Source organism: Myxocyprinus asiaticus, chromosome 18 (assembly GCF_019703515.2).
Source record: "Myxocyprinus asiaticus isolate MX2 ecotype Aquarium Trade chromosome 18, UBuf_Myxa_2, whole genome shotgun sequence".
NCBI classification, from domain to species: Eukaryota; Metazoa; Chordata; class Actinopteri; order Cypriniformes; family Catostomidae; genus Myxocyprinus; species Myxocyprinus asiaticus.
The window spans coordinates 3,799,460-3,814,241 of NC_059361.1; the positions used below are offsets into that span (position 1 = coordinate 3,799,460).

The following is a 14,782-nucleotide window of genomic DNA, read 5'->3' on the forward strand; positions in this document are numbered from 1 at the left end:
AGAAGAAAAAAATCTGTCAAAAAAATAATAATAAAAAAATAAAATAATAATTATCTAAAAAAAGTCCTCAATTTTTTTTTCTCATTTTCTATCTCTCAAAAACATATTTCTCATAATTCTTTTTCTCTCAAATTTTTTTCTCCCATTTTTTTCCCATCAAAAATGTTTTTTTTTTTTTTTTTATCTAAAATATATAATATATATTTATATATAAAATATATATATATTTGTAGGACATAGGCTCAGGAAGGCACTAAGATTCTTCATCTAGTGTTTTTTTGTTTGTTTGTTTTTTTAGTTGTTTTTTTTTTACACTGTGGTTTGGGGATACCGTAAGCCCCAGTTCTCATTCACTTTCATTATATGGAAAGGAGTAGCCAGGGAAAATTCATCTTTTATGTTCCATGGAAGAGAGAAACTAATTTAAGTGACAGAATTTTCAATATATTTGGGTGTACTATTCCTTTAACTTCAATGGCACTGAAGGAGGCACTTTTCTCGATACATTTATGTGATGTCTCCTCTCCTCACAATTTTTGTGTTTTTAATGCTCTCTGGTAAAATAAATGCAGTACACTATAGTTCAAAGCTGCATTTGATGATGTATTTGCTGAGAGGAGAACCGAACAAAAGCTTTGAAAGTCTCTCTCTCTCTCTCTCTCTCTCTCTCTCTCTCTCTCTCTCTCTCTCTCTGCTCTAGTAATCAGAGTGTTCTGGAGAGTGCAGGTGCTTTGTGTGTTAGTAGTGATGGTATAGAGGACAAAGATACAGGTGAGAGGCTTGTATTGATACAACACTTGATTGATCGGTGGGTTTACTGCAGAATCTTCTTTGTTGTTTCTTGGGGCAAAAGCTCCACAAAGTGACAGCAGAGAATAAACACTTTACAGAAATCAAGAGGCAGGATGAAGAAAAGAGTGCTCAATCATACTTATTTATAAAACAAAAATGATTCAGTAAAGTCATTCATTACAAATAGATATGCCAATATACCATAGTTACTACTACATAGTTACATATTTAGAAGAAGATGTGTGTTGCTTGCTTGTGCAAATCTTGCAGCCATGATGCTGGGGTGTTGTTGGTGGTTGTCAGGGCATTTATATGTGGTTGCTAAGGTGTTCTGAGTGGTTTTTAGAAGTGGTCGACCGATATTGGTTTTTCAAACTCTGATTACTGTGGTAATTTTTTGTAAGGGGCTATTCAGTCCTAACCAGTCCTGTTGCATTATGTGAATTTGCTTATAATTCTGACTCTTTCTATGTCTGTTTCTGTTTTCTGCAGAAATGTATGAAGTTTAACATCGAGTCACCCATCTGGTTGTCTAAACAACGGATCCTCTGCACACTCAACCAGAGCCTGAAAGACGTGCTGAATTATGGACTGTTCCAGCCTGCGTACAATGGCAAGGCCGGAAAGTTCCTCGATGAGCAGCGCACACTTAAAGAATACCCGCTACCTGCCATCTCACCTGTACCATACCTGGAGGTGAGGAGTCTACTGCCTTCATGTGACCTAACTCACCTTTGCTCTGATACTCTTAGTGTGGTGTTGTTACTTGTGAATGATTTGATCAGAGACAGTATAAGGAAGAGGAGATGGGCCACTTGTAGAAAAACACTTACTATGACAGATATAGAAAAGAAAGTCCCACCTTTCATTTAAAGAGCCCATGTTATGCTCATTTACAGGTTCATAATTTTATTTTTGGGGTCTACTAGTATAGTTTTACATGCTTTTAATGTTCAAAAATAAAAAACATTTTCTCACACTGTACATTGCTACAGCACCTCTTTTCACCCTCTGTCTGAAACGCTCTGTTTTAGCTCCTGTCTCTTTAAAGCCCCCCTTTCCAAAAAAGTCCAGTCTGCTCTGATTGGTCAGCTGACCCAGTCTGTTGTGATTGGTCAACCACTTAAAGCGTGTGTCGGAAATGTAATGCTCCTTACCATAACCAAAGTAGTCCTTAAACGGGCATTATGCAAATGCGTGACATAGTGACATAGTTAAGTCACGGAAGTAATGGCTGGACTGCAAACCAGACATTTCAGGCAGTTCTTGAGCAGTGTTTTCTGTGGGAGAGAGTAACTCATTTTGGTGAGGGAACACAAACTATTGCTAGGGCATGCAAAATTTATTGCGAGGGATCGCAAACTATTGCTAAGACACGGAAAACTTATTGCGAGGAAACGCAAACTCTTGCTAGGGCATGCAAAACTTATTGCGAGCGATCGTGAACTATTGCTAGGGCACATAAAACTTATTGCAAGGGAGTGTAAAACTTATTGCAAGGGAACTCAAACTAATGCTAGGGCACATAAAACTTATTGCGAGGAAACGCAAACTCTTGCTAGGTCACGTAAAACTTATTGCGAGCGATCGTGAACTATTGCTAGGGCACATAAAACTTACTGCAAGGGAACACAAAACGTATTGTGAGGGAACGCAAACTATTGCTAAGACACAGAAAACTTAATGCGAGGGAGGGCAAAACTTATTGTAAGGGAACGCAAACTCTTGCTAGGGCACGGAAAACTTATTGCGAGGAAACGCAAACTATTGCTAGGGCATGGAAAACTTATTGTGAGGGAACGCAGACTATTCCTAGGGCACAGAAAACTTATTGCGAGGGAGCGCAAAACTTATTGCGAAGGAACACAAACTATTGCTCGGGCATGGAAAACTTATTGCGAGCGATCGTGAACTATTGCTAGGGCACATAAAACTTATTGCAAGGGAGTGTAAAACTTATTGCAAGGGAACTCAAACTAATGCTAGGGCACATAAAACTTATTGCGAGGAAACGCAAACTCTTGCTAGGTCACGTAAAACTTATTGCGAGCGATTGTGAACTATTGCTAGGGCACGTAAAACTTACTGCAAGGGAACACAAAACATATTGTGAGGGAACGCAAACTATTGCTAGGACACAGAAAACTTAATGCGAGGGAGCGCAAAACTTATTGTAAGGGAACGCAAACTCTTGTTAGGGCACGGAAAACTTATTGCGAGGAAACGCAAACTCTTGCTAGGGCACGTAAAGCTTATTGCGAGCGATCGCATGAACTATTGCTAGGGCACGTAAAACTTATTGCGAGGGAGCGCAAAACTTATTGCGAAGGAACACAAACTATTGCTCGGGCATGGAAAACTTATTGCGAGCGATCATGAACTATTGCTAGGGCACATAAAACCTATTGCAAGGGAGCGCAAAACTTACTGTGAGGGAACACAAAGTATTGCTAGGGCACGTAAAACTTTCTGCAAGGGAACAAAACTTACTGTGAGGGAATGCGAACTATTGCTAGGGCATGGAAAACTTATTGTGAGGGAATGCGAACTATTGCTAGGGCATGGAAAACTTATTGTGAGGGAACGTAGACTATTGCTAGGGCACGGAAAACTTATTGCGAAGGAGCACAAAACTTATTGTGAGGGAATGCGAACTATTGCTAGGGCATGGAAAACTTATTGTGAGGGAATGCGAACTATTGCTAGGGCATGGAAAACTTATTGTGAGGGAATGTAGACTATTGCTAGGGCACATAAAACTTATTGCGAGGAAACACAAACTCTTGCTAGGTCACGTAAAACTTATTGCGAGCGATCGTGAACTATTGCTAGGGCACGTAAAACTTACTGCAAGGGAACACAAAACGTATTGTGAGGGAACACAAAGTATTGCTAGGGCACGTAAAACTTACTGCAAGGGAACACAAAACGTATTGTGAGGGAATGCAAACTATTGCTAGGACACAGAAAACTTCATGCAAGGTAGCGCAAAACTTATTGTAAGGGAACGCAAACTCTTGCTAGGGCACGTAAAACTTATTGCGAGCGATCGTGAACTATTGCTAGGGCACGTAAAACCTATTGCAAGGGAGCGCAAAACTTATTGTGAGGGAACACAAAGTATTGCTAGGGCACGTAAAACTTTCTGCAAGGGAACAAAACTTATTGTGAGGGAATGCGAACTATTGCTAGGGCATGGAAAACTTATTGTGAGGGAATGCGAACTATTGCTAGGGCATGGAAAACTTATTGTGAGGGAACGCAGACTATTCCTAGGGCACAGAAAACTTATTGCGAGGGAGCGCAAAACTTATTGCGAAGGAACACAAACTATTGCTCGGGCATGGAAAACTTATTGTGAGGGAACGCAGACTATTCCTAGGGCACAGAAAACTTATTGCGAGGGAGCGCAAAACTTATTGCGAAGGAACACACTATTGTTTGGGCACGAAAACTAGTTGCATGGGAACGCAAAACTTAATGTGAGGGAATGCAAACTATTGCTAGGGCAAGGAAAATGTATTGTGAGGGCACACTAAACTTATTGCGTGGGAATGCAAACTATTTCTAGGACACGGAAAACTTATTGCAAGGGAACGCAAACTATTGCTGGGCACTGAAAACTTATTGTGAGGCAACTCAAAACTTATTGCGAGGAAACACAAACTATTGCTAGGGCACGGAAAATTTATCTCGAGAGAATGTAAAATGTATTGGGAGGGAATGCTAAACTATTTCAGAAAAAAACATTTCTTTCCTGTACTCTAAGGGCCTAGGAGGCTAGCTAAAATTGTTTGCCTATATTGTATTGATTTTAAATTCTGTTTGTATATTTGTTGGTCTCTATGGTAATTAAAGTCGTACATTTTTGTATGAGCCAAGTCGTACAATATCGCCATCTCATATGAATTATTACAAGTTGTCATGAGGCAATGTTGGCCTTTACCAAGATGGCTGATCTGATTTGAATAGTTCTCATTCTTGTAGTGTAGGATGAAAGTTACTTAGGTACTTAGGACGAACAGTCCACTTATTAAAGGAACAATCACCCTCAATTAAACATGAGTGGCTTGCTCAAAGGCACAGTGGTGGTGGTTCATAGATCACCCCTCGTGGGGTTTCAACCTACAACCTTTCAGATCTTTAAGCATTAGTCCTGCCACCCACCAAGATACAATATATGTTCTCCTAATAACTTTTTTAATTTATATTTAATCTAATATTTCAGTTCTTATGGATGTTTTCATACTTAGTCACTTCATCCGATCATGAAAAGACAAATGTAAATACCCTTCAAGACTCATTCAAGACGGGTAGCGATATCTGATCGCTCAAACCACCAGGATTGCATAAGAGAGCAATATCGATTGAGATACAGTAAAATATTTCTTTTTTTTTTTGACTGTTGGGTAAACTTTCATGGTATATCTCCATTGGACCATCCTCGTCTATCATTTATGACTTCTGGAGTCTCCAGAGAAGAGAGAGAGCGAGACCGCTTCTGAGAAATGACTTCTCCATATTTCTGCTCTGAGCAGATAAATGACAGGGAGAAAACATTTCCTTTATGCAGTGAGGCTCTTTCAGAATTTGTTACTGAATTTGAAGCTGTACTGAATTTATGAAAGTCTGTTAGGTTCATGCTATCTCTGATAAACATATAAAATAACCCAATTTCCCATAACTCAAAGACACATCTATATTAGCCTCTAAATATGTTTGACTCTCAGTTCTTATGGATCGTTGGCTGGGTCTTTGACTTTTATTTTGAATTGATTCATTCTTTTTATTTTGATTGTTTCCTGCCTGATTGTCTTTGTTGATGGTTTCATGTATCGTGCTCATTGTCACGTCTCTTGTTAACCCGATTAATCTCAGTATAAATAGCCGTAATATTTTTTATGGTCCCTTGTCTAGTTTTGTTTCCATCAACTGGCCATTTCGGAGTCAGTTGTTATTATTGCCCTGTCACATCTTGTTCTTTGGCTTGATTTTGATTACTTTTCTTTTTTCTGTGTATATTTATATCTAATATTACTACTTATTTGCTATGAGGATGCCGATTTTAACACACTAAAATAATGACAGAGATTTTTTTCACACTAAAATTATGTTAAAACATACCATATTTATGTCTTGTCGATATACTTTTGAAACAGTGTACGCTATATTTAAATGTTTTTGGACTGGACCCTTTTACTTCCATTGTAAGTGCATTACGGTAACCAGTCCTTTGTTTTATAATAAACAAGGGACAAGTCTAAATTATTTTATTTGGTAATTAACATTATGCTACAAATGCTTTCGAATGAACTTAACCAAGAACATTCCTATAATATGCAGAATAAACTATAAGTAAACCATTTGTTGGCAGAGTTGGGGAGTAACGGGATACATGTAACAGCGTTAAATATTTAAAATTCAAAATATTAGTAACTGCATTCCACTACAGTTACATTTTAAATACTTGGTAATCAGAATATACAGTATATACTTTCAAAAAGTATTTGGAATACTTAAGAGATCACTTTAACATTTTATTGTCATTTTTTATTTTATTTAATATTTAGTCTGTTCAGTTGGAAACCATTTCTTTCTTTTCTTTTATCCATGTAAGTGACTTGATCTAAGGAGTGTTTAAACAGCGGTAACACAGCTTCTTATACTGTGTTACATTCATACATGCAGACAAAGGGCACTCTCAAATTGTTTTGAGTGAAAAGGTGGATCTGATGCCATTGAAGAACTTTACCTTGGGAGAGAATCCATGTGCAATCAGAAAAAGATGTTAATGTGTACAATCTGTGGGGTTTGGAGGTTTGGAGCAGCAGAAATATTTAACATTGTGTAAATTGTTATGTGAACATTTAGCTTTATGCCAAGAAAAAATGCAATTTCTAGCCCTTGCATGCACCTTTTTACAGGCACAATCATATTTTATAATGAAATCTTTTAAGAAAATCCACTTTAGATGCACATACATATACAGTATATATATATATATATATATGTGTGTGTGTGTGTGTGTGTGTGTGTGTATATGTATATATATATATATATATATATATATATATATATATATATATATATATATATATATGTAGTAAGAAGTGTGATATTAGGGCAAATATGTACTGCAACAATCATATTCATAATAATTTTTTTTTTTAAAAAGTTTGTTTACTTGAAAAATATCTAATTAATCCTTTAAATACATTTACTTGAGAAGCTACACTGCATAAGATATTTAGGCTTTTTAAGAGAATGTATTTTAAATATACGTGTATTTTATCTCACTGTACTGGGAGATTTCTTGCATGTTATTATGTTAAAAACCTGCCAGTGCTGAAGAAGTAATCCAAAGTTTTTAGATTGTTACTGATGACGAGTAATCTAATGGAATATGTTACAAATCGCATTTTACATCATGTTTTCTGTAATCTGTAGTGGAATACATTTTATAAGTAACCATCCAAACCTTGTTTGTAGGTTGATTTGACCTAAAAGTGTAACACTGTGGCTCTGTGACACTAAATCAACCAATAGTGTGATTTTGAGGAGGGGCCTATTTGTTAGTACAACCAATGGAAGATGGGGAGTTTTCTAGAATCTGTTTAAAAACTACAACTACAAAAAATTCAGCTTTGAGTCTAACTCTACTGTATATGCAGTGGCTAGACTCAAAGCAAACTCCCAAATAATGGCAAAACTATCAAACGTGAGTGAGGTACCACGCATGTGAGAGTGGACAAGTGTTGTTATGTGTGTTTTCGTATGTGTTTCATTATTTCCCAAAGCCAACTGCTGCACGTGAGCAGTTCACAGTCGTTCATTGTGCTCTGATTGCTTCTGGCTAAGAGTTCCCATACCATCATTACACTGCAGAATGTCCATCGACACGCCAGCAGGTCTATAGATCCACCACATGCTGACCTGACACACCAACTCCCCTACTGAACACTGCCTGCATGGTGCTGTTAGATAGACTCATAGATTGAGAGATGGATGGATGGAGGGGGGTAAAATGGGTGGATAGATTCAGCACACAATAAAGAAGAATTCAGAATTGATAGATCTTAATGGAGAAGACCATTGGCGCCCTGGGCGGTGCCCTCTTCATGGGCACGTGGGCTTGTGTAGAGTGTTCTTTTGTGCAATTGAAGAGTTAGAAGTTGCAGTTAGAATTCATGGCTGTTTTATAGTGGTGTTGTAGCGATGTATTATATATGGTGGTGTGGTTGGATCATGTCTTATGTTTGATGGTGTTGAGGTGCAGGACAGAGGAATTCTGGGTAGTGCTGAGGTTTCTGGTGTCGACACGCTTGTACTGTCACTGCCCGCGGTCAAAGAGAATCATACCACAACATCCGGCTTCTGTGGTGAGTTTTGAGCATGTATGATGTACTGTATTCACTTTTGTTTATGAGGTTTTAACTTTTTTTCTGTTGGTTGATGACATTTTAACAAGTTTTCATGCCTTAAGACAGAGTCCACTGTCTCTGATTGTGGTGGTTTTAATTCCTTGAGGAATTTATTTATTCGGCTGACACTTTTAAAACTATTTTAAAACTATTTTTAACACAGTCAAATGTTTAGTTTTAAAATGTTTTATCAGAACTATATCTTAAGAACCTTTCATAATTTTTTAATAACTATGCCTTATATTACATTTTTACCTGGTTTTCATCATGAAAATAGCCATGCCATTAAAGGATTGTTGAGGGTTCAAGTTAACCTCATTTGACAGCATTTGTGGCATAATGCTGATGGCCAGAACATTTTTGATTCATCCCTCAAGTATTAAAAAAAATTAAAATAAGATTTGAGGTTACAGTAAGGCATTTACATTGGAAGTGAACCTTTAAAAATGCCGATAGTGAGGGGGGCCTGAGTAGCTCAGTGAGTAAAGATGCTGACTACCACCCCTGGATTCGAACTCACGACTCCAGCCAGGTCTCCTAAGCAACCAAATTGGCCCGGTTGCTAGGGATGGTAGAGTCACATGGGGTAACCTCCTCGTGGTCACTATAATGTGGTTCTCGCTCTCGGTGGGGCGCGTGGTGAGTTGTGCGTGGATGCCGCAGAGAATAGCGTGAAGCCTCCATACGCACTATGTCTCCACGGTAACAAGCCACATGATAAGATGCACGGATTGACGGTCTCAGATGCGGAGGCAATTGAGCTTCGTCCTCCGCCACCCGGATTGAGGCGAGTCACTACACCACCATGAGGACTTAGAGCACATTGGGAATTGGGCATTCCAAATTGGGATGAAAAAGGAGAGAAAATAGAAAAATGCTGATAGTGGCATAGTGGCTGAAGATCAGGGCTCGAAACCAGAAGGCTGCTAGTTCAATCTCTGTGAGGAGTGAGCCATGAGACATCAACATTGTGCCCTTGATCAAGCCACTTAACCCCAGGTTACTCTATGTTTTCTGTATATAACTTTGGATATAAGAATCTGCTGTTTACTACTATTCTGTTTAGGAAAAAACAGGAACACATCTGTTCAGACTGACTAAATAATCAGAAATGCCAAATAAAGATTTCTAGAAAACAATTGTTGTATTCAGTTTTAATCTTAACAGTGGACATGTTCTTTTTATATTTTATTCAGTATATTTTACATTATTTTTCTCTCCTAAAAAGTGCAAAAACATCCTGGTTACTTTCGTAACCTCCGTTCCCTGATGGAGGGAACGAGACGTTGTGTCGATGTAGTGACACTAGGGGTCACTCTTGGGAGCCCCAAACACCTCTGATTTTGAAAAAAGGCCAATGGGAATTGGCAAGCGGAATTTGCATGCCACTCCCCCGGACATACGGGTATAAAAGGAGCTGGCTCGCAACCACTCATTCAGGTTTTGTTCTGAGGAGCCAAGACAAGGTCCCGGCCATTTCAGCGGGTAGTTCAGTATTGTGGCAAGAGGGACACAACGTCTCATTCCCTCCATCAGGGAACGGAGGTAACGAATGTCACCAGGACGTTCCCTATCTGTCACTCACTCGATGTTGTGTCGATGTAGTGACATGAGGGGTCCCTATACGAAACGCCACAATAAGCTGAACTGTGTTACATGGACTGGTGGTGTGAGATGGGCAGACCTCTGTGTGCCTCGTAGCCAGTGCACCAGGCCGTCACGTAACCTCCCCCAACGCTCTTATGAGCGTCGAATGGTCCTTTGGGAACAAGTCGACTTGCCCAACAAATAGGGACAGGCTAGCCCAGCCGTGGCCTCTTTTCCTCTTTTTTTCTCCCCAAAAAGAGTGGAATTTATTGGAATTTACTAGTTTACTGGCTGGGGGCCATAAGTGTCTACATCGGGGGGGTGTCACTCCCAAGAGGAAGACACCGCAGAGACCACATCCCTGGGGGGGAGGAGGGGGGGTGTATTTTGAGTGGAAATACATCACATGGTCTTACCGAGTCTTGTTGGAAGTATGTCATGTGGAGAAGTCCCATGGTTGGTCCTATCCAAAGGGGGAGGAGCTCTACAAACATGGTGACCGGGGGCAGAGGAACCTCTGCCCAAGGAAGACACAGTTTACCAACAGGGAAGTGATTTAGCGGAAGATATATCACATGGAGTCACCTATGGGGAACCAGCGCATGTACAGGGCTTAGTTAGTACATGTACTGGGCCAGCATCGAGTTTCTCCGCAAACTCGTCTGCCACAGGGCTAAGGAGGAAAGTCATCTAGGGATCGCAACTTGTGAACACGACTGGGAGTCAAAAGCGCACGTCTTCACCTCAGGGGAGGGGAAAGGCGCTATGCGCAAGCGGTACACCCGGCCAGCTGTCCTGGAAATCACCTGCTCATACCTGACAATATACGGGACAAGACCAGCTCAACCCGGAGATTGTAGAACCTCGCAAAGGTATTGGATGTTGCCCAGACCGCTGCTCTGCAGATGTCTGCCAAAGAGGCGCCATTGCTCAGGGCCCAAGAGGCTGCCACACTCCTAGTAGAGTGGGCTCGTAGCCCCACAGGGGGGCGGCACATCCTAAGCGTGATATGCCATCACGATGGCGTCAATGACCCAATGGGCGATCTTCTGTTTGGAGACAGCGCTCCCTTTCCGCTGTCTGCCAAAGCAGACAAAGATCTGCTCGGAACTTCTAAAGCTGTGCGTGCGATCCAAATAGATGCGTAAAGCACGCACTGGACACAGCAACATCAAGGCTGGGTCTGCCTCCTCCCAGGGCAGCACTTGCAGGTTCACCACCTGATCCCTAAACAGGGTCGTGGGAACCTTGGGCACATAGCCCAGTCGGGGTCTCAGGATCATGTGAGAGTAGCCTGGACTGGACCCAAAGAGAAAATCTGAAAGAGTGGTTGCGAGCCAGCTCCTTTTATACCCGTATGTCTGGGGGAGTGGCATGCAAATTCCACTCGCCAATTCCCATTGGGCTTTTTTCTAAATCAGAGGTGTTTGGGGCTCCCAAGAGTGACCCCTAGTGTCACTACATCGACACAACGTCGATTGAGTGACAGATAGGGATACCCAGTTTACACCTGGTATTAAAATCTGTTTTAGGTGATCTGATACCAAGTTGTCAGCTTAGGAGACCATTTAAACCTGGAGCAAGATTCACAAATAGCTTCTAAAGAAATAAAATAAGAAAGTTCATATTAGTATAAATTACAAGTGAATATGCACCTAAATGCAGATGTATAGTGAATAACATTCATAAGAAACATTAAGAAGTCTTTTCAGGAATACAAAGTATTCATAACTTTTTGTAAGTTAGAAAATAATAAGAAAAAAAGTAATAATATCAGATATGGCTATTAATGTCGGTATGCGTGCTGTGCTTTTTGTTTTTGCAGTTTCGCTATAAGAGGCGAGTGTACACGGAGACTCACCTGGATGAAAAGCAGCTGTCGAAACTTCACACAAAGGTAAGACAGAAGTGTTTAGACTCTTAGTGTACTTATAATGCATCTGGGCAATCTGCTATCCCTGTTGCAAGCGATGGATATTTTAACTTTTGAATCTTTTTTATTTTATTTTAATGGCTGAGGATTAAATGAATACTGAGGATACGGACATACAACTCAATTGACTACCGTCTATAGTAGGGAAGTATTTAACAGATTTGAACAGTTATACTTAGGGCTAGGTATTGATACAGATTTTTCGATTCCGATTCACAAGCTCCAGATTCGATTCCGATTTTGATTCGATATCGATTCATATGGGTATATTTCAGTTATAATGTTCCTTTTGCTTACATATGAAAGAAATTATCTCCCAGCCAATGCTGTTAAATATATAGGGCACCTTCTAACTAGGTACATTTCAAAAATATTAATTTAACTAATTATATTTTATTAGTTTTTCATAATTTTGGTCTCATTTTGGCTTTTTAAAAATGAACAAATCAATGTATTCAGTCAATAAAAAAGATATTATATTTCATATATTATTTTTGTTACATTTTTTTTATTGCATAATTTTTACTGTTTACAGGTATGTACATTGATTTGTTGAACTCGTGTTAAAAACTGGTACTGTCTCTTTAAGAAGCCTGCATTTCTGTAAATGAGCGCATGTTAATGAGAGAGACTGGAATGGCTTTATCTCATATGTGCCATGCATGATTAGAAATAAATGTTTTTTTTTTTTTTTTTTTTTTTTTTTTTTTGAACAACTACTGACTGTAAACAACAGAAAGGGTATTAAAAGAGACATTATTCAATGACAAACGGTTCATGTGGACCTCGTCTTTGGACACACATTACATAGAACAACTTTTACACTTAACACGCAGTGAAAGGATCTCGCTGCTGAATACTCCACCACTATACTACACAATCACTGGTGAGGGAAATCTAAACATTTACCAGCCAGTTGCCAAATATATACATTTTTTGTTGCATAGCGCAAAATTTCATTGCAAACGCGAGTGATTACCCCTCAGTGTAGTGGAGGGTTGCTCGCAGAGTAAAAGATTGATCTTATCGAAATCATTCGAGTGAAGATTGTGATGCATCGTAAAAACTATATTTTTACTCACCCCTAATTGTACTTTAAGTAGAGTGTACAAAGTCTTCATTAAGACTATTATTTTTGCATTTGGTGATGCCAGTGGTGCAGAAATGACACTATTCACCTTTACGTTCCTGCCATTCTGAAGGTGTTTTGTTGTTAGTGAGCTGTTGAGTATGATTATGATGATGATGACGGTGAAGGCATTCATGATGGCAGTAATCATGAGGCTGTGGATGCATTTTCATGAGTGTGACCTCCCTGCTCTTCACAGATCAACAACACTTCTCATAAACTCACCGTGATACATGGCAATTACCAGAGAACCCAGTCCACTCCCCTCTCATCGTGTTAATGCTGCCGTTTTTTGGCCTGTCTGTCCTAGGCAAGCGAGATCTCCTTTAATCTCTTCAGAAGAGTCAGAGTTACACCCAAATCAAAATGAGCCATTAGTGCAATAAATAAAAATCAATGTTGGCTTCATACCAATTCCAGTATCACCATGTCAGTTTGAATCCCCTATTCCATTCAATTAAATAAAATCCTTTCTTTAGATGATGCCGATAATAACAGGCGGCTGACAGCGTGACACTGTGTGACCGTATTACTGTGGTGTGCACATTGAAATAGTTTTTATCAACGAATAATCCACACTGGTGCTTATTAAAGTGACAGTTCATCCAAAAATTATAATTTATTCACTCTCATGTAATTTCAAAATAGTATGATCTCTTTCTTCTGGGAGAAACAGAAGATGATTTACTCCTGTAATGTTCGGGTCATTTTTGACCCTTTAAGAGTTAAAAACAGGGTAATACTAATCTTAAAGGAATATTCCGGGTTCAATACAAGTTAAACTTAATCGACTGCATTTGTGGCATAATGTTGATTACCACAAAAATTAATTTCGAATTTCCCAAAAATCTGGGTTCCAGTGGGGCACTTAGAATGGAAGTGAATGGGCCAATCCGTTAACATTAAAATACTCACTGTTTCAAAAATATAGCCACAGGATGTAAACAATATGTGTGTTAATATGATTTTAGTGCAGATTTTGTTGTCATGACGATATAACACCATAAACCCTAAAGCAACCGTAAAAAACAAAGATTTAAACAACTTTACAGCTCAAATAATGCATGAGTTTTAACAGAAGAATTCATGTAAGTGCTTTTATTAAATTATAAACTTCACATTTCTGCCTTTAAACCCTCCAACAATTGGCCCCATTCACTTCCATTGTAAGTTGTGGGTGCTAGGGCATTACTAAATGGTAGTTGGCCCAAGTCAGAAGAGAGCAACCCCAAGTCTCTTTGATATCCTGGGGCTGGTTGCACCAGCTATACGTAAGTTAAAACTTAGCCTAGTTGTGGCGTAATGGGTACTAAGTAACAATTTACGCACTACTAAATATTTGAGCGTTGCACCATTAAACTTAGGTAGGACGTAACCCTACATATAAACTAAGCATTAGTTTAGACATCACTGAGCTCATGTTTTGGTTGACAGGCTTCAGTCCTTTCAACATATATGATGATGTTGGCATTCAAACTCGTTTATATTTACAGGAGAAAACATTATGTAAAAAACGTACTTCTATAGCATGAAACCGATCTAACGGTGCACTTTCCTGTGTACGCCGCCCGGTGTCAAGTTTCATGTACGAAATATATAAAATATTTATATATAAATATATGTCTATTTTTCCAGCCTGTTATATAAGTAATTCTATATTTATTGTCCCTCATTCGTTTCAGTCTAAATATACCATTAATGAACTCTTGTTTTATTACGTATCATATTTTAATTTTTATAATTTATTACAGCTGACAGTTATGTGAGTAAACAAGGTTTGAACATCAACCGTAACTTGATCAAATTGAAGTTCATGGCTTTTTAACACTTCTGTGTACAAATTTGAAGGCTGCTTATTGGATAATACAGGTAAACGTCATATTATGTGACTACGCATGACTTTACGGAGAGCTTACGACC

General features: G+C 39.1%; 1 protein-coding gene across 4 annotated transcripts in view; it reads left to right on the forward strand.

Moving 5' to 3' along the window:
* LOC127456258 (SH3 and multiple ankyrin repeat domains protein 3-like) overlaps positions 1-14,782 on the forward strand; it is a 333,686-nt gene that overhangs the window by 44,566 nt on the left and 274,338 nt on the right. For all 4 annotated transcript variants that reach the window (XR_007899810.1, XM_051724660.1, XM_051724661.1 and 1 more), the window contains exons 2-3: positions 1,285-1,488; positions 11,626-11,697. Coding sequence is in view for 3 of the 4 variants with exons in the window: in XM_051724660.1 (XP_051580620.1) it covers positions 1,285-1,488; positions 11,626-11,697 (276 nt within the window). In the remaining variant the exon portion in view is untranslated. The remainder of the gene's footprint in view (positions 1-1,284; positions 1,489-11,625; positions 11,698-14,782) is intronic.